General features: G+C 39.3%; 1 protein-coding gene across 1 annotated transcript in view; it reads right to left on the bottom strand.

Moving 5' to 3' along the window:
• The window catches only part of LOC127454863 (transmembrane protein 260-like), a 68,055-nt gene that overhangs the window by 39,513 nt on the left and 7,554 nt on the right, over positions 1-20,988 (bottom strand). The window contains exon 3 of the mRNA XM_051722345.1: positions 13,642-13,793. Coding sequence (XP_051578305.1) covers positions 13,642-13,793 — 152 coding nt within the window. The remainder of the gene's footprint in view (positions 1-13,641; positions 13,794-20,988) is intronic.

The raw sequence follows: 20,988 nt of genomic DNA on the forward strand, positions 1-20,988 counted from the left end.
CCAAATCGTGCAGCGACAAAGCAAACCTTTATTTTACGGTGTGTCTTTTTTTTTTTTTTCTTTGCCCAGCGAAGAAATGCCCTGAACAATAATACGTTCTGCCAGAAGAATCGTTCGGATTACAAAGAAAAACCCACAGGTAACCTCAGGAGAAATACAGGCTGCTCTGGAAAAAGACGGTGTGGTTGTTTCAAGGAGCACAATACTTGTTGACTCCTCTCCAAACATAGCGCTTATGTTTGTGACCATAAAGCTCTATTTTGGTCTCGTCACTCCAAATTACAGTGTGCCAGAAGCTGTGTCAAGGTGTTGTCAGGCATATTGTAACCGGGCTTTTTTGTGGCATTGGCTTCTTTCTGGCAACTCGACCATGCAGCTCATTTTTGTTCAAGTATCGTCATATTGTGCTCCTTGAAACAACCACACCGTCTTTTTCCAGAGAAGCCTGTATTTCTCCTGAGATTACCTGTGGGTTTTTCTTTGTATCCCGAACAATTCTTCTGGCAGTTGTGGCTGAAATCTTTCTTGGTCTACCTGACCTTGGCTTGGTATCAAGAGATCCCTGAATTTTCCACTTCTTAATAAGTGATTGAACAGTACTGACTGGCATTTTCAAGGCTTTGGATATCTTTTTATATCCTTTTCCATCTTTATAAAGTTCCATTACCTTGTTACGCAGGTCTTTTGATAGTTCTTTTCTGCTCTCCATGGCTCAGTATCTAGCCTGCACAGTGCATCCACGTGAGAGCTAACAAACTCATTGACTATTTATACACAGACAATAATTGCAATTTAAAAAGCCACAGGTGTGGGAAATTAACCTTTAATTGCCATTTAAACCTGTGTGTATCACCTTGTGTGTCTATAACAAGACCAAACATTCAAGGGTATGTAAACTTTTGATCAGGGCCATTTAGGTGATTTCTGTTATCATTATGATTTAAAAAGGAGCCAAACAACTATGTGATAATAAATGGCTTCATATGATCACTATCCTTAAATAAAAGACAGTTTTTTTGCATGATCAGTCATATTTTCAAAATCAATGCCAAAATTTCACAATTTCTGCCAGGGTATGCAAACTTTTGAGCACAACTGTATATCACGTGTCAGAAGCCGCTGCAGTTACCAGAACCAGAGCAACAGGTGGCACTAAAGCACAGAAAGCTGTTTTGACCATAGATATACAGTACATTTCGGTTTTGACCACCGACATTAAACTGTGAAGTAACTTGAGAAGGAAATCCTGAACCAGCAGTGAGCATATTTGCATCAAATGCATTAAAAACTGAAGAAAAAAAATGGGTTCTCTTAACATGTAAATGATATTGCTGCATCACTGCCTTGCAACCCCTTTAAAAAATGATCTTACCTCATGTGGATTGTCTTTAAAAAGTATTCCATATTGCTGCATTGTTTGGCCTTTGCATTTCATCTTACGTGAGTTCTCTTATATTTTTAATACAATATACTGTATACCATGGCATATTTACCTTTGTATCACTTTTTAAATAAACAACTTTGGGGATCTTAAGTGTTTTTCTTCGCCAAATATTAATATTGATATTATTGCTGTGACTTGCAGTGCAATCTGTGTGCCTTTGAATACCAAAAACAAAATCAGTATTGCGATCTGTCGCTAGCAGAATTAAAGCAACTAATAATGGGTCAGACTGAAAATGGATTTTGTTGGGTGAGATCGCCAGCTTGCTCACTGGGGGTCTAAATACAAATATTATTTACTTATTTATTTTAAGGCACAATTTACAATAACCTTTTTTTTTTTTTTTTTTATCAAACCACACAATTATGACTCTCAGACATTACAGCTTTTTCTGTTAAAGCATACTTTTCTGTAAAGCTGCTTTGAAATGATGTGTGTTGTGAAAAGCGCTATACAAATAAAAATGACTTGCCTGCACTATTGGAACGTTTAAATTTCATCACGTTTAATTAGTAACAGGGTTTTGAGCAAATATAACACAAGTAGATGTACATGGCAATAAGATCCATTCAAACATTTGTTTTAAACTTTTGTTTAAACAGTCATTATGGGGGGCCTGGGTAGCTCAGCAGGTATTGACGCTAACTACCAACCCTGGAGTCGCAAGTTCGAATCCAGGGCATGCTGAGTGATTCCAGCCAGGTCTCCTAAGCAACCAAATTGGCCCGGTTGCTAGGGAGGGTAGAGTCACATGGGGTAACCTCCTCATGGTAGCGATTAGGGGTTCTCGCTCTCAATGGGGCTTGTGGTAAGTTGTGACTGGATTGCGGAGAGTAGCATGAGCCTCCACATGCTGGGAGTCTCCGCGGTGTCATGCATAACGAGCCACGTGAATAGATGCATGGATTGACGGTCTCAGGCAACTGAGACTTGTCCTCCGCCACCCGGATTGAGGTGAGTAACCGTGCCACCACGAGGACCTAAGTAGTGGGAATTGGGCATTCCAAATTAGGAGAAAAAAAAAACAGTCATTATGAGTGTTCATTACGTAGTGATTTTAAACAAATGCACTTAACACAAGTACATACAGTAAATGTGGCAGCTGCATATAATTAGTATTGTTCCAAATTATGTTTTAACCGTTAAACCATTTTTTACACTCAATTCTTTCTAATCATCCCTCAGACTGTGTATATGTGATAATACTGTCAGTCAACTTGTATAGCAGGTAAACTGAAATAGTTTGTGAAGTGTCTCGATCTTGTTTCAATCTGTTCGCAAGAATCGTTTGCTTTTCTTTCTTGTTTAGCAAACTTGTCAAGTGGTTAGTTCTTCTTCTCACCTGGTGATGGCCAGAGGGCAGACCAGCTCAAAGGTGCATTGAGCCACCTACCATACAAGGGTAAAATTGCTTGTCGATTAGCACCACCTGTTGTAAAGCCGTGAATGTGCTAACGGTGAACATTCGTTATGGGAAAGGGCCATTCGTCTGTGATTCGCTTCTCATAATCACATTGCATTTGGTGTGAAAAGGCCTTTAACAATGTCACATTGTAATACTCTTCTCATAAAGCAAGCATCTTGCTAATAAACACAGCTCACCATAGAGAGCAGTGGGGTGACTAAGGGCAAATGAAGGGTCCACTGAGGAAAGCACAGTCATGACCATATGGTAAAGTGCCTTATATGGACACAAACGCACCAAGACAGGTGGGCACTGGAACTCGGTCAGCTGTGATATGAGCTGGTATATACAGAATTGGACCCATATACTCTTGGCTGGTGTGCACCCTCACAGGTGCAGTGGACCCGGAACCGGGTGTGGGGAGGACAGGTGGAGGTATCTTTGGTATTTGTGCGGCAACTTCTATTATGAAATCACAGATGAACATATAGAAAATGCTAAGTAATTATTGCTTTGCATCACAATACATCGTTGTGATCTAAATGTGATCTTATTAGGCTATAATAATATAATATAAAATATACGAATAGTTGTGACAGCAACTATTTGGTGATGCGATCAAGTTAAGAAAAGTTTAAGAAAATGAGCAGCGTCAGTCATTCAAACAGGCTTTCTAAAGTAGCCATGTACAGCATTCTGACTAAACAAATTTTTTGCAAGCAACATATAAATTACAAACATTTAATTTTTGCATATTATAGTAGATGTTTTACCAGTTCACAATTTTTGGAGGACCTTTAACCCTTCAAGCTTGGAACGGCCTGCTGGGATAAAAATTATCATAAAAATATTAATAACTACAGTCTTGAACAATACAAAATAGGTATCATTTTAAAGCTTAAAAGCTGTACTTTACAATGCATGTAGGCATTATGACCAAAGAGTAGAATACAACCAGCCTATTTTTTTTACTCAAAGACAAAAATATAGTGAGTAATAGCTAAGTATATGTCTTTGACATTCATTTTATATGTAAACAGGGTTTTCACTTATAACTTCATAAAAAATAAACAGAACATAAATGTCACATACCATTACTAAGAGGAGGGGACTCCCGTAAAAACTAGCCCACACACAATGTAATCAGATGCATAGATCATTAGACAATCCACATGAAGCACAATGAGCACACAGCACATAATGTGCTAACTGGATAAAAACGCAATACGCCGAATTCACATATCTTGCCTGAGCAGGGCTCGAGCGTGGCGTAAGCAAGGCATTGCGTTTGGGCTTTCACATTGGCCACATCTCTTTTCAAGGCTCATACAGCAATGGTGGGTAGTCACATGCACTAGTTTATCAGCATACTTGGTCATGATTGGTTAATATATCAAAGCCCCTTTCAAGGCAAGTCAGTCCACTCTGCGGCCATCTTTGGAACGCTCTCGGGCAGGATGGGAAGCTTTTTTTTTTTTAACAAGCGGCATAAAAGTACAGCTCCTATCTACTTAAATGTGGAAAGACAAAAATTTCCAAAATGGTTGGTCAAGATTACGATCAAAGAACATATTTAAAATCAGCAGTACAATCTGACAACAATAGTATCATAAATTATGCTGCTTTACCTCAGATTATGCTAAAAAATGCTTTTCTCAGGCTATATCAGCTAATGCGTATGCGCATTCTTGAATTGATTGACAGGCAATTTGACAGTCCAATTTTAATTTTAATTTTAATATTCATTTTAATACCAGTGGTCATCTCTTCTAAACTGTCTCTGTATATAAACAACATGGGAAAAAGTCCTGCAGTTTATTTATTTATTCTTTCCTTTATTTAATTATTTTGAGTTTGTTTGTATGCAGACCAATAAATTGTAAAGTAGATTCAGTTTAAATATTGTTTATTTGTTTTTGCGTCTTTTTGAAAATCTCCTGATTATTTTAGTTTTCTGCTAAAAAAACAATTTAAAAAATAGGCGTGACGCCGAAACTATCCGCTCACAGCCACGTCTGGGACGCTTCACCTCACAACTCACGCTTACAATGTGAAGGGTATAATCTGTTAACAGGGGCGCCGAAACGAAAACGCGCTGCTCACAACCCGCTCATGGAGGATATATGAAACCGGCATTAGCTTTCCTGTATCAGATGACATTATCAGAAATGATTTAGCATGTTAAATGGAGCACTAATCCAATCGTACTAGGGATCCAGATTGCTGCAACAACAGGTGGAAGTCATCCAAATATGAGCAGAGAGGATCGCTTACTCTAATTACACATGGACACAAGGAGATGGCGCCAAGTACATGACACGGACTCAATGATGACTCAAATGACACAGAATGGAACTGAATGAGATCTCGTTACTCATGCCTGCATGCTTTGGAGAGAGAGCATACCTTTAATCACTGTTGTGTTTGCATGTGTAATTAGTTCTTATGTACAATTATTATGTTTTATTTGTTAAGAGTGGCTTTTGGACACTTGGAGATGTTTTTGGACACTAGGATAAATTAAACAAATTTTTTTACTCAGTTTACACCCTGCGATATATAATGTCAAATCAGAAAAAATAACAAGAAAAGGTTGTTTTTTTTGCCTCAAGTTTTTAAATAATATTCAGCAGTTTCATAATGTATCATAATCTACAGTTGAAGTCAGAAGTTTACATACACCTTAGCCAAATACATTTAAACTCAGTATTTCACAATTCCTTACATTTAATCATAGAAAACATTCCCTGTCTTAGGTCAGTTAGGATCACTACTTTATTTTAACAATGTGAAATGTCAGAATAATAGTAGAGGGAATGATTTATTTCTGCTTTTATTTCTTTCATCACAATCCCAGTGGGTCAGAAGTTTACATACACTTTGTTAGTATTTGGTAGCATTGCCTTTAAATTGTTTCACTTGGGTCAAATGTTTTGGGTAGCCTTTCACAAGCTTCTCACAAGTTGCTGGAATTTTGGCCCATTCCTCCAGACAGAACTGGCGTAACCGAGTCAGGTTGGTAGGCCTCCTTGCTCGCACACGCCTTTTCAGTTCTGCCCACAAATTTTCTATTGTATTGAGGTCAGGGCTTTGTGATGGCCACTCCAATACCTTGACTTGTCCTTAAGCCATTTTCCATAACTTTGGAGGTATGCTGGTGGTCATTGTCCATTTGGAAGACCCATTTGCGACCAAGCTTTAACTTCCTGGCTGATGTCTTGAGATGTTGCTTCAATATATCCACATAATTTTCCTTCCTCATGATGCCATCTATTTTGTGAAGTGCACCAGTCCCTCCTGCAGCAAAGCACCCCAACAACATGATGCTGCCAACCCATACTATGGTTGGGATGGTGTTCTTCGGCTTGCAAACCTCACCCTTTTTCCTTCAAACATAACGATGGTAATTATGGCCAAACAGTTCAATATTTGTTTCATTAGACCAGAGGACATTTCTCAAAAAATAAGTTCTTTGTCCCCATGTGCACTTGCAAACTGTAGTCTGGCTTTTTTATGGCGGTTTTGGAGCATTTGCTTCTTCCTTGCTGAGCAGCCTTTCAGGTTATGTTGACATAGGACTTGTTTTACTGTGGATATAGATACTTGTCTACCTGTTTCCTCCAACATCTTCACAAGGTCCTTTGCTGTTGTTCTGGGTTTGATTTGCACTTTTCGCACCAAACTACCTTCATTTCTAGGAGACAGAACGAGTCTCCGTTTCATCATTGTCAGTGATCAGACCTACCACCGTTGTATCATCAGCAAACTTGATGGCATTGGAGCTATGTGTTGACACTCAGTCATGTGTGTACAGGGAATACAGGAGTGGGCAGAGAACACAGCCCTGCGGGGCTCCAGTGTTGAGGGTCAGTGATGAGGAGATGTTGCTGCCCATTCTAACCACCTGGCGTCTGCTTGACAGGAAGTCCAGGATCCAGCTGCACAGCAAGCTGTTTAAGCCCAGAGCCCGGAGTTTAACATAAAGCTTGGAGGGCACTATGGTGTTGAATGCTGAGCTGTAGTCTACAAACAACATCCTCACATAAGTGTTCCTTTTTTCCAGGTGGGAGAGAGCAGTGTGTATTGTAGATGCAATGGCATCATCAGTGGAGCAGTTGTTGCGGTAAGCAAACTGCAATGGGTCCAGTGATGGAGGCAGCACAGAGCAGATGTAACCTCTGATTAGTCTCTCAAAGCATTTGCTGATGATGGGGGTCAGAGCAGCAGGACTCCAGTCATTTAAGCAAGTGATTTTGGATTGCTTTGGTACAGGCACAATGGTGGACATTTTAAAGCATGTGGGGACCACAGACAACGAGAGGGAAAGGTTGAAAATGTCCGTAAAAACACCAGCCAGTTGGTTTGCGCACGCTCTGATAACGCAGCCCGGAATGCTGTCTGGACCCGCGGCTTTACAGATATTCACCCGTCGGAAGGATCGGGTTACATCCACTACAGAGACGGAGAGTGAACTAACCTCTGTAGCTTTGGCCGCGAGAGCTCTCTCCGTAAGGGCGGTGTTATTTCCCTCGAAACGAGCATAAAAAGTTGGCTGATTTCTTTTGATTTTCCCATTATGTCAAGCAGAGACACTAAGTTAGGCCTTAAAATAAATCCACAGGTACACCTCCAATTCAGCACACCTCCTATCAGAAGCTAACTGGCTAATTGTCTAAAGGCTTGACATCATTTTCTGGAATTTTCCAAACTGCTTAAAAGCACAGTTAACTTCTGACCCACTGGAATTGTGATATAGTCAATTAAAAGTGAAACAGTCTGTCTGTAAACAATTGTTGGAAAAATTACTTGTGTCATGCACAATGTAGACGTCCTAAACGACCTGCCAAAACTAAAGTTTACTAATATGAAATCTGTGGAGTTTTTAAAAAATGAGTTTTAATGACTTCAACCTAAGTTGTGAACTTCTGACTTCAACCGTATATCATTAAAAATTTGAAAAGTTTTCTTTAAAATGATACCAAACAATTTACCCTTTTTTTTTTTTTTTGTACAGTTATAAGCCTTTAATTTTGTGCATGCCACTGAAACTGGATATCTTTAAAAAACACCTTTAGAGCTTAAAGGGTTAATAGACTTATATGGACTAAATAGACTAACCAACAGCCAATCAGTGTTGTTAGGGCATAATTTTCCTGTGGCTCTAGAGTAAATTTTCGCATGGTATTATGCAGATAGCTCTCGAGCTATTGTAGATTTCAATCTACCAATGGGAGTGCAGCCAGTGGGTCTCATGTGATAAGCCACCATAGTTTTGAAAAGTTGTCTCTAGATCTTCAAAAAAGTTGCATTATATAATTTTTTTAACCACAGGGGAACCATAAAAGCATGTAGTGTGGCTCTCAAACATTATTGTGCAGCTTTTGGGATAGGAGTAAGACAGCAGAACTTTACAATAGTCAGTCCACCTACATTAACTTAAAACATCAAAAAGTTATCACACTCTTTGTGATTTTAATGGACAGTGTCATAGTTTTGCTAAATGTACATTTTCCATTTCAATTTTAAAATTTAGCTGATGATACTGTAAATTTAACAAAGAGTTGTGGACCTTGTCTGTAAAAACTGCACAATACAGAATGGAACGGATAGTAGATAGATTTTGATAAATATTGCAAAACTAACAAAAGAGCTATTTAAGCCTTTATAAACAGAAATTCCTCAACGCAAAAGATGGGAGAGAGTGTACAGGGCAAAAACTGGTCAGTTTCAGAGTGGTGTTGTGTGCCAGGGTAGCAGCCTGGGGACAGGCCTGTCCGGTAGTGTCCCTACTGTGAGTGGCATGCCACCTCAGCATTACCACTGGGCATGAATGAAGCACCTAAGGACCCCAATGCCAACCCAGAGGGGAGTCCCAGACTGTGCCGGAAGCTTTGAAACCCCAAAACAATCCCTCCTCACAGTTCTGGCATCTTAAGCCTGCCAGCTACTGCTCTGAGCCCAACACATAAGCATGAGCAAACCTCAGCCTAAGCCTGGACAGATAACCATCAAAACCTATTACGCTTATGTTCTCAATTGAAAACATAGATTATATACTGAAACTTAAGGGCTAAAAGGGTTTTGTGTGTGTGTGTGTGTGTGTGTGTGCGTGTGTGTGTACTGAAATCCTCACTAGCATCAGCCATGGGAGTAGGATGGGTTGCGAGGTTGCAGGGGCCAAAGGAAATGACTTTTTTGCTTGCTGTAATCCAAAATTGGAACTAAATCTTGAGGCTTAAGAGCAGAGGTTGCACTAGACATGTAACTGCAGCCAAATCTGTGGTCAGCTTGGCTTGCAAACTCAGCTGAGTGGGGGAATGCATTATTCACATCATTTGCAAGAATTACATGTACATATTAATATCCATGCAGCAGCAACTGTCTGTTTAGACAAATTTTCTGAAGACCAACTTGGGCAGTTCATTGGTGGAACTGAATCTGCATATTTTTGAAGGGTTGTCTTAGCTCTGTAAAATTTTGGTTTTTCAATAGATAGCCTTTAGCTTATTTTAAAGAAAGTTCTTTTTACAGTAAAAAAAAAACAAAACAAAAAAAAAACATTCTGTGTGTATTCTGTCATAAATGCATTTCAATCAGGACCACTTCCGTCAAATGTACACTACTGTTCAAAAGTTTAGGGTTTAGGTTTTTTCCACATTTTAGAATAATAGTAAAGTCATCACAACTATGGAATAATAGAAATGGAAATATGGGGATTATGTTGTGACTAAAAAAATCCAAAATAAATCAAAACTATGTTATATTTTAGCATCTTCAAAGTGGCCACACTTTGCCTGGATTTTGCAGACATGTACTCTTGGCATTTTCTCAACCAACTTCTTGAGGTATCACCCTGGGATGCATTTTAAACAGTATTGAAGGAGTTCCCATATATATGCTGGGCACTTAGTGGCTGCTTTTCTTAATTATTCGGTCCAAGTCATCCATTTCAAAAACGTTTATTTTATTTTATTTTTTTTTATAAAATGTTAGTTTTATAATGAAATAAATATGTTGGCACAAATATATTTTTGTCTACAAAACTCATTTCAAACATTTAAGCATACGCTTTCAGATAAAAAGGTTTTTAATATCATGAGAAACACTTCAGGCAAGTGACCCCAAACTTTTAAACGGTAGTGTATATTAGAATACTTTATTCACTTATGGTTCTTTTCCACTGCGGATAGTACCTGGTACCTGGTACTTTTTTTAGTACCACCTCGGTCGAGGTTCCAAGCGAGCCGAGCCCATACTAAATTTGACGTCAAAACCCTGCAGATCACTGATTGATCAGAGAGATTCGCCACTACCAGCGTCACTGGATTTGCGACACTGGACATCAACCCGCTAGTTTTAAAGTTAGCAACAGCGACAGCAATATCATTTGTTCACGGAACTTTCGAATTGTAAAAAGAAATGGCTTTGCACAAAACCACGCCGTGGTCAATAAACGAGGTGCAGACGTTCCTCTCGTTAGCGACGAACAAAATGACGCAAAACGATAAAGTCTTTCAGGAAGTGTCTCAGCTGTTGGCCGCACACGGCTACCACCGGACCTACTAACAGTGTAGGGAAAAGTAAAAAAAAACTTAAAAGTGACTACAGAACCATCAAGGACCACAACAGCCGGAGTGGTTCAAACAGAAGAAAGTGGAAGTGGTTCGACCAAATGGACGCTATCTATTGGCAATAGACCGGTGAGCAATGGGAGGGAGAGTGTCCTGGACTCGGCGTTGTTGGAGTCCACGATGGAGGATAGTATGTTTTGTTACGTTAACACTATATTCTGCTTGAAAGCGTCACTTTATTTAGTTGACCAGCTACTGGAAAGCTTGCTTCTAAAACAACCAGGCAAAATCACCATGCAATAACTGCTTTATGCTGCACAATGAGCTAGTAGCTAACAGCTAGCGGTCTTGTTACTGTTTATGGTCAGTAATGTTTGTGTCACGTTTAAGATGATGTCACGGCAGTAGAGGCAGTGCAACTATGATGATCAGCCTATAATCCTACCCACGTTGAGGCGCACTACACTGCAGTGGAAAAGCAAGCTCAGAAAAGCGAGCAGAGTCGAGTCAAGTCGAACCATAACATGCAGTGGAAAAGTGCCATTATAGACAAGTGAATCATCTGTTGGTGTTGGGGGGTATCATTCTGTTCAGGGCAGTAATGCATGGACAGAGCAGAGTGCAGCAAATAAAACCCCACCAGGGGTAACAGAACAGATCCAGCAGAATTACAACATTGTTCCATTTTTTTTTTTTACATTCTGACAGTGCCACTGTACATGATACAATTGTTCATTTCCATAACACTTACTAGAACTTCAGATACTGTATATAAAGTTGGCAATCAAGAACAAGGCAGAATAACACACTGAAGATAGGAATTCCAAACTGGCACTCAACTATAGTCTTAGAACACCAAACAATAAGACAGATGTAGGGAAACTAAAGGCAAGGTGCCATACAGAGGTGAAGCTGGGGATGGAGGAGGGTGTCAAGTGCAGCTTGCATCCATGCAATGGAAAAGACAGCTAAGCAATGAATAAAGGAATGGAGGACTTAAATAGGACCGCTTTGATAAGCGTCTGAATAGTATTGGTAGACGTCATGATCAGCTGAGTGTCAGCTGATTGGGAGCTTGACTCACGTGACCTGACAGAACTAATGCTACGCTTGATTTCATTTTGTTGTTTGACTGCCTGATGAACTTTTGAAGGGATGGGTGACTACACTGAGCCTAATATTGTTTTTGGTTCTTGATGAATGGATTTTTTTTTTCCCACAATAATCTGTTTTAAATTATAGGGAAAATATTAGGACTGTTTTGAAAAAAAAAAAAAGCCTTACTTATAAGTTCAAAATACACATAGAATTTGTGTTTCTAAATCTTTTAAACTGCCTACATGAAGAGTTTTATTTATTTATTTATTTGGCCATCATAGACCTCATTTAAACCTAGTATTAAGTATTATTTATGTAACAATTTCTAATAATAACTTGCATAAGTCATTGCTATGCATTTCGGTTAAACACTTAAGCCTTTATTTTGGCAAAAGCTTTTATTTTGACAGAACAAAGAAGACATTTTTGTTTGTGGTTGAGTTGACACTGGCCTTGTATTGCAGAGAAATGCTTTCATCCACTCTTCTGTCCACAAAACCCTGTGTTATGAGGTTACTTTAGATTTGGATAGTAACTTTTAGCAGCCAAGGATATTTGGAATAGCGCAAATGTGTAATTAGTGAATCTAGAGCATTGTAAATATAACACACTCACTCATTAGCCCACGCATGCTTTGAGTATGTGTAACACTATAGAGAACAGCACCGCACACATACAGTAACCGCAGCGAGTGCAGACTATTTATTTATTTAATTAAATCACAGCTCTTGCGGTTTGATAATCGCATTATGTCATATTGCGATTTCGCAATTTTGTGCTTTTGATTAATCGTTCAGCCCTAGTAGTGACCACATCGCATTTGAGGTGTAAACACTTATCCATCCTGATGTGTCCTAGACAGCAGCGAAGCACCACTCCTCACGTCCCAATCAAACACTGCGCTAAAGCAAGAGTTTAAACTTTGCCAGTTAAAAGCACACACATATACAAACACGAGAACATCACAGAACTTCATCAATGTGTCTGATATCAACATTCAAGTATACATATGACAAACACACACATCTGAAGCTTAGTTAATACAGGTACTCTACTAAAATAACAGAGAATTCGGCTCGTTTGTGCTTATTTCAATTGTATGTGGGAGAAATGTGAGAGAAACGGCACAGCTTTTTTCTTCTTTTTGCCCTTTGTTTTATTAGGACTTTTTTGCAATTTATTATCATGCAGTAACACTGAAATAGTGATTGATGTATGTAGTCATGAAATCAGAGACCCTCCCCTTAAAATCCAAACACAAGTGGTCATAGGAGATATTTTAGTGACCAGATGTAAACAGTGATGTGTCTTACCTGACCGCATGTGATCGAATCATCCGAAATGCATCTTAATACCAGGTGTAAACATGGTCATAGAAGCACTGCTGACCCAGCACCTCTCAAATTGTAGGTAGGAACATTGTGCTAGCTTCTAAAAAAATCTGAGGCAACATTGCATATACAGTATGCTCCATGGATAAGGCAGTCTCAAAGAGTTGTGATGAGCTTAGTGAAAAATTTCCATCCAATTCCCAGACGGAGCCAAGGGAAATATTTACTATAAAGGTATTTTTATTCAGTAAGTATTAATTGTTCCATCTAATTAAAAATGTAGCATTTTACTCAATATTTGTAAAGTGCTTTACATTTTTTGTTATCGAATAGCTTAGCTATGCTACAATCTCAATAGCTTAGCTACATGCTAACATCAACTGCAATCGTTTGTCAAATCGATCGTTGTAAGATCGTGCAGGGACATCCTGTATTTTGGCCGAAATGAAGACCTCATGTTCCAGATATTGTATCCCATATTGAAGCGGCAAAACAGAAAGCAAAATGCTTGAAAAAAATCAATTTTTGATTTGTGATGTTCTCAACTATAGTGCCCTGTATTGTTTTAACTGTGGAGTTAAAAATTCTGTCATAATTTACTTATTCAAATGTTAATGAAAAGCTGATGAAATTAACGTATTTATCTTATTGTGTAATACCTGAAATTGCAGCTTCATACTGCGTTCAATCAGTGAGTACCAAAAAGCAAGTATTGCTACTCGTACTTGATCTTGGTATCAATGTATCTCTAACACTTTGGTCACCTTTTTTAAAAGTCAGAGGGTGGCCTACCTGCAGACAGTGAAGCAGAGTGCCCCACTGGCCCCAGCCCCAAAGACAGCACACAGGACATTGATACTGTGAGCCGGTGAGCTGAGCGGCAACAGCGTAAGCATCAGAGAGGAGAGCATGGTGAAGAGGGGGTATCCTGGAGGATGGGCCACCTGGGGGAAGACACAGCTGTAAACCCTCTCCAAGTACATTCTGGAGCACAGATAACACCAATAGAATCTAGTGCCCCCAGCTATCACCTTATACTGTAGTTCAGCTTTCAAAGGCAACCCTTAAGGCCTCGGCATACTTCATATGAAATCGAAGAACGAATGGGTGTGAAGTAATTTCTACCAAAATCTGACCAAAATGAAGGTGTTTTTTTAGTTCATTTCGGTGGTTCGTAACAGCTCGCCGGCACGAACTTTAATGAAAACTTTATAATGACTGCTAAACACCTTCTTACTGCCATTGGTCCACGTCATCGGTAGGTGTGACCTGGAGCTCCAACTAGTTTGGCGCCATTCCGGTTACGTTGTTTAGTCACTTAAGATCAGTCAACACTAACACACCGGCATGCAGAGTTATTGGCGAGCTGATGCAAACTTACAGTACATCTGTATGATCGTTTGCGTAAGGACATTTTCCAAGAACATGTCATGACATTTTTTTTTTAAGTAGTCTTCAAAAGAAATTAAATTTACACAAATGCTCTTAAGTGCCCATTCACTCTGTTGTTTGACTGTGCAGTTTACCAGTACAAGTGAAGTATCTCGATCCCAATTTAAATGGTACGATATCATCTTGTTGCTAATCTCGGTACCATATTACAGTATGCGGTCATAAGCTAAATGATATGAGATGTGACAGTTTTGAGATGAAATCAATGACAATTTGAAAATAAAATAAAAAACCTCTGGATATGGCCAAGTGTGATCATTAAACAGCAGAAGGATGTAATTTTATTAAAGATTATACAGTCACATGCGCTGCATGCTACAGAATGAACAAGAGGTGCTGCTCTGCTGTCATCTGCTTCACTCACACACACACACACACACACACACACACACAGTCGCACACACACGCACGCATGCGCACACACGCACACAAATGCAACACACACTACTGGTGCTTAATTTTCATGCAGTGTGTTTAGAGTATAAATGGCTGTTAACATTTAAAAGAACTCTTCTAGTGCAGCTCGGAGATTTCAGCTCCAGAGTTGCGACAGGATTATCCCAGCATTAATGGCAAGCTTGATATAACTAGCCTGTCAAAAACAGGAAAAACTCAAAAGTCCGTCAAAATAAAAGTCCCACTTAATTGAAAGCTTTATTCAACTGGATGTGTGAAATCGAAGACTACTGTATAAAAATGTAATATTCAAAAAGTAACAATAATACTCATAATAACAATTATATAATATTAAATGGTTGTTTTATTATTATTATTATTATTATCATCATCTGTAAGCAATAACACAAATGCAAGTGTATTATCAGCATGTTGTGATTTTCATTAATACTCTGAAGCTCTGCAGCATTTTATTTGACCAAAAAATAAATAAATAAATAAATTAATAATAATAATAATAATAATAATAATAATAATATATATATATATATATATATATATATATATATATATATATATATATATATATATATATATATATATATATATATACAGTGCATCCAGAAAGTATTCACAGCGCTTCACTTTTTCCACATTTTGTTATGTTACAGCCTTATTCCAAAATGGATTAAATTCATTATTTTCCTCAAAATTCTAAAAACAATACCACATAATGACAACATGAAAGAAGTTTGTTTGAAATCTTTGCAAATTTATTAAAAATTAAAAAAAAAAAAAAAAATCACATGTACATAAGTATTCACAGCCTTTGCCATGACACTCAAAATTGAGCTCAGGTGCATCCTGTTTCCACTGATCATCCTTGAGATGTTTCTACAACTTGATTGGAGTCCACCTGTGGTAAATTCAGTTGATTGGACATGATTTGGAAAGGCACACACCTGTCTATATAAGGTCCCACAGTTAACAGTGCATGTCAGAGCACAAACCAAGCCATGAAGTCCAAGGAATTGTCTGTAGACCTCCGAGACAGGATTGTATCGAGGCACAGATCTGGGGAAGGGTACAGAAAAATTTCTGCAGCATTGAAGGTCCCAATAAGCACAGTGGCCTCCATCATTCGTAAATGGAAGAAGTTTGGAACCACCAGGACTCTTCCTAAGGCTGGCCGCCCGGCCAAACTGAGCAATCGGGGGAGGAGGGCCATAGTCAGGGAGGTGACCAAGAACTCGATGGTCACTCTGACAGAGCTCCAGCGTTTTTCTGTGGAGAGAGGAGAACCTTCCAGAAGAACAACCATCTCTGCAGCACTCCACCAATCAGGCCTGTATGGTAGAGTGGCCAGACGGAAGCCACTCCTCAGTAAAAGGCACATGACAGCCCAACTGGAGTTTGCCAAAAGGCACCTGAAGGACTCTCAGACCATGAGAAACAAAGATTGAACTCTTTGGCCTGAATGGCAAGCGTCATGTCTGGAGGAAACCAGGCACCACTCATCACCTGGCCAATACTATCCATACAGTGAAGCATGGTGGTGGCAGCATCATGCTGTGGGGGATCTTTTTCAGCGGCAGGAACTGGGAGACTAGTCAGGATCGAGGGAAAGATGAATGCAGCAATGTACAGAGATATCCTTGATGAAAACCTGCTCCAGAGCGCTCTGGACCTCAGACTGGGGCGAAGGTTCATCTTCCAACAGGACAACGACCCTAAGCACACAGCCAAGATAACAAAGGAGTGGCTACGGGACAACTCTGTGAATGTCCTTGAGTGGCCCAGCCAGAGCCCAGACTTGAACCCGATTGAACATCTCTGGAGAGATCTGAAAATCGCTGTGCACCGACGCTCCCCATCCAACCCGATGGAGCTTGAGAGGTCCTGTAAAGAAGAATGGGAGAAACTGCCCAAAAATAGGTGTGCCAAACTTGTAGCATCATACTCAAAAAAACTTGAGGCTGTAATTGGTGCCAAAGGTGCTTCAACAAAGTGTTGAGCAAAGGCTATGAATACTTATGTACATGTGATTTTTATTTTTTTTATTTTTTTTAATAAATTAGCAAAGATTTCAAACAAACTTCTTTCACGTTGTCATTATGGGGTATTGTTTGTAAAATTCAATTAATAATGAATTTAATCCATTTTGGAATAAGGCTGTAACATAACAAAATGTGGAAAAAGTGAAGCACTGTGAATACTTTCCGGATGCACTGTATACAGGTGCATCTCAATAAATTAGAATGTCGTGGAAAAGTTCATTTATTTCAGTAATTCAACTCAAATTGTGAAACTCGTGTATTAAATAAATTCAATGCACACAGACTGAAGTAGTTTAAGTTTTTGGTTCTTTTAATTGTGATGATTTTGGCTCCATTTAACAAAAACCCACCAATTCACCATCTCAAAAAATTAGAATACATCATAAGACCAATAAAAAAAAACATTTTTAGTGAATTGTTGGCCTTCTGGAAAGTATGTTCATTTACTGTATATGTACTCAACACTTGGTAGGGGCTCCTTTTGCTTTAATTACTGCCTCAATTCGGCGTGGCATGGAGGTGATCAGTTTGTGGCACTGCCGAGGTGGTATGGAAGCCCAGGTTTCTTTGACAGTGGCCTTCAGCTCATCTGCATTTTTTGGTCTCTTGTTTCTCATTTTCCTCTTGACAATACCCCATAGATTCTCTATGGGGTTCAGGTCTGGTGAGTTTGCTGGCCAGTCAAGCACACCACACCATGGTCATTTAACCAACTTTTGGTGCTTTTGGCAGTGTGGGCAGGTGCCAAATCCTGCTGGAAAATGAAATCAGCATTTTTTCAGCAGAAGGAAGCATGAAGTGCTCCAAAATGTCTTGGTAAACGGGTGCAGTGACTTTGGTTTTCAAAAAACACAATGGACCAACACCAGCAGATGACATTGCACCCCAAATCATCACAGACTGTGGAAACTTAACACTGGACTTCAAGCAACTTGGGCTATGAGCTTCTCCACCCTTCCTCCAGACTCTAGGACCTTGGTTTCCAAATGAAATACAAAACTTGCTCTCATCTGAAAAGAGGACTTTGGACCACTGGGCAACAGTCCAGTTCTTCTCCTTAGCCCAGGTAAGACGCCTCTGACGTTGTCTGTGGTTCAGGAGTGGCTTAACAAGAGGAATACGACAACTGTAGCCAAATTCCTTGACACGTCTGTGTGTGGTGGCTCTTGATGCCTTGACACCAGCCTCAGTCCATTCCTTGTGAAGTTCACCCAAATTCTTGAATCGATTTTGCTTGACAATCCTCATAAGACTGCGGTTCTCTCGGTTGGTTGTGCATCTTTTTCTTCCACACTTTTTCCTTCCACTCAGCTTTCTGTTAACATGCTTGGATACAGCACTCTGTGAACAGCCAGCTTCTTTGGCAATGAATGTTTGTTGCTTACCCTCCTTGTGAAGGGTGTCAATGATTGTCTTCTGGACAACTGTCAGATCAGCAGTCTTCCCCATGATTGTGTAGCCTAGTGAACCAAACTGAGAGACCATTTTGAAGGCTCAGGAAACCTTTGCAGGTGTTTTGAGTTGATTAGCTGATTGGCACGTCACCATATTCTAATTTTTTGAGATAGTGAATTGGTGGGTTTTTGTTAAATATGAGCCAAAATCATCACAATTAAAAGAACCAAAGACTTAAACTACTTCAGTCTGTGTGAATTGAATTTATTTAATACACGAGTTTCACAATTTGAGTTGAATTACTGAAATAAATGAACTTTTCCACGACATTCTAATTTATTGAGATGCACCTGTATGTGTGTGTGTATATATATATATATACATACACACACACTACCGGTCAAAATTTTTAAACACTTACTCATTATTTATTTTTTTCCACATTTTAGAATAATAGTAAAGTCATCAAAACTATGGAACAACATAAATGGAACTATGGGAATTATGTTGTGACTGAACAAAATCCAAAATAATGTGTTATATTTTAGCATCTTCAAAGTAGTCACCCTTTGCCTAGAATTTGCAGAAATGTATTCTTGACATTTTCTCAACCAACTTCTTGAGGTATCACCCTGGAATGCTTTTTAAACAGTATTGAAGGAGTTCCCATCTATGTTGGGCACTTATTGGCTGCTTTTCTTTATTATTTGGTCCAAATCATCAATTTTAAAAACCTTTTTTTAATTTATTACATTTTAGATTTATAATAAAATAAATTAATATGTTGGCACAATTATATTTTTGTCTACAAAACTAATTTTAAACATTTAAGCATACGCCTTCAGATCAAAAGATTTTTAAGATCATGAGAAACATTTCAGTCAAGTGTTTCAAAACTTTTGACCGGTAGTGTATATTAAATTTAAGTAGAACATAGTAAAGTAATTATTATATTTTTATTTGATTAAAGCTGTATGTATCAATTTGATTAAACACCATTTGATCATAACATTTAATTTAAAAATGTAACATGGAATCCAGAAAAATTTTAACGGAAAACACATAATTTGTATCTATGAGACTATATGCAGTTCTTTTAATCAAGTAATTTTCCGTGTATTTTCATTAAAAAAATAGAATGAGCCATGTCACATTAGTTAAGGTTTTCATGTAGTCTTGTTCTTCCTCATATTTAAATGCACCTCTAAACACCTCCCTAAGTGGCTGGTGTCTTAATGTTCACAAACAGTATGTCCTTGCTCAGCTGTTTCAAGCTTCTTTTTGGCTCTGAGCAAAGAACGAAGAAGAACTTTGCCGCGAGCATGCCGGGGCCTTTACTTTTGCGGCCTACCCCCTCCCCAAAAGCCTGATCTTATGTCTCCTTGCCTTCCCAGCAATTAGGCAATGAGTCCCCTCCGGAGTGATAAGGGCTGGAGCTATTAAAGGCTGTCTCACTTCTACTGACCTGATAACACACACAGGCACAGCAGGCTGAGAAATGCTGTGTTCTAGTCTAGAGTGAAGAGCGTGGAAAGGTCTCAGAGAAGGAGAGAGACGTTTGAGGGGTGGACTGGAAACTCAGTGGACAAGTGGGTGTGAAAAAGCTAGTGTGAGTTCATGATCAAAGCAGGAACGAGGGTCCCAGTCAACTGATCCCTATAATCAATTTCGTAATGCTGAAGTCCACGCCAATATGGGTTGTATAAAGGAACTGTGCTAACACAGAAGTCAGTGTTGGGGAGTAATTAACTAAAAGTAATGACGATACAAACATTAAGTGTAAATCTATCTGTTCAAATGCTGCCACCCTAATTGAGATCCTAATTGTTTCCTCATCCTTTATTGAGGAACCCAACATAGCTTTAACATTATTAGGTGTTTTTGTCAGTAGCTAGTAGTGTAGCTAACTACTTTTTCAAAAGAGCAGCTTGACTGTAGTAGTGTTTATTTTAGATTATGAGTAGCTTGTAGCTTTGGAGGCTATTTCAAAGCATCTTCCTCAACACTGAGAGAAGTCTATAAAAGAGGTGTAGAATAAAGAACAGGCAACTTCATGACAAGCAAGAAAGGTCAAGGTAAAGAAAAAAAAAAGAGAATGTCTAGGGAGGCGTGACAGAGAGGACAAAAGAAAGAGAGAGACACAGTACAGCAAACAGATGGCGGGGTTGGGAAGGGCACACTTGGAAGTGCCAGCAAGGTGGAAATAAAAGGGGCTTATGTAAGTGTGTGTGCATTTGTGACTGCACAAGTGTGTTGCGATGAAGATGTGTGTGGCAGAAATGCCTCCGCTGGCAAAACATGAGATTGACAGCGAGGAAAGGAACGGAGAGGTGTTGTCGCTGACTCTGGAATTGCGTGTGGCACGGCGGAAAAAGCAGGAACACACAGCTGGAAGGCAGTATAGGGCAGCCCTGTGACTAGGAGTTTAAAGGAGAACAGATCTACAGCTCCAGGGAGCAAGAAGGGAGGGCCGGCGGCCTGAGGCCCAGAGAGAGCCCTCCGACCCTGGGGAGAGCTGCCAGGCAGGCAGGCCACACGGACAGAGGGAGGGATTACTGGCATAGTGACATCGCCACAGCCTCCCTAAAAGGATCGTGGTGGCATAATAAACTTTATTAAATAATAAAACTTATTATAACTGTTAACCCGATTTAGTTCATTCTTTGCGGCTTACACAAGCGCACACACGCATGCACAAAAAGAGAGAGGGGTTGAGTATAATAAGCCTTATACTGTACATAAGGCAAAGCTTACAAAAGCCATCGCCTAACCATTCAGTCTAATTGGATTTGAAGAACAGGGTTGCAAATTATAGCATTCTCTAGTCCTAACTTAGTCA

This window comes from Myxocyprinus asiaticus, chromosome 17, assembly GCF_019703515.2.
Source record: "Myxocyprinus asiaticus isolate MX2 ecotype Aquarium Trade chromosome 17, UBuf_Myxa_2, whole genome shotgun sequence".
NCBI classification, from domain to species: domain Eukaryota; kingdom Metazoa; phylum Chordata; class Actinopteri; order Cypriniformes; family Catostomidae; genus Myxocyprinus; species Myxocyprinus asiaticus.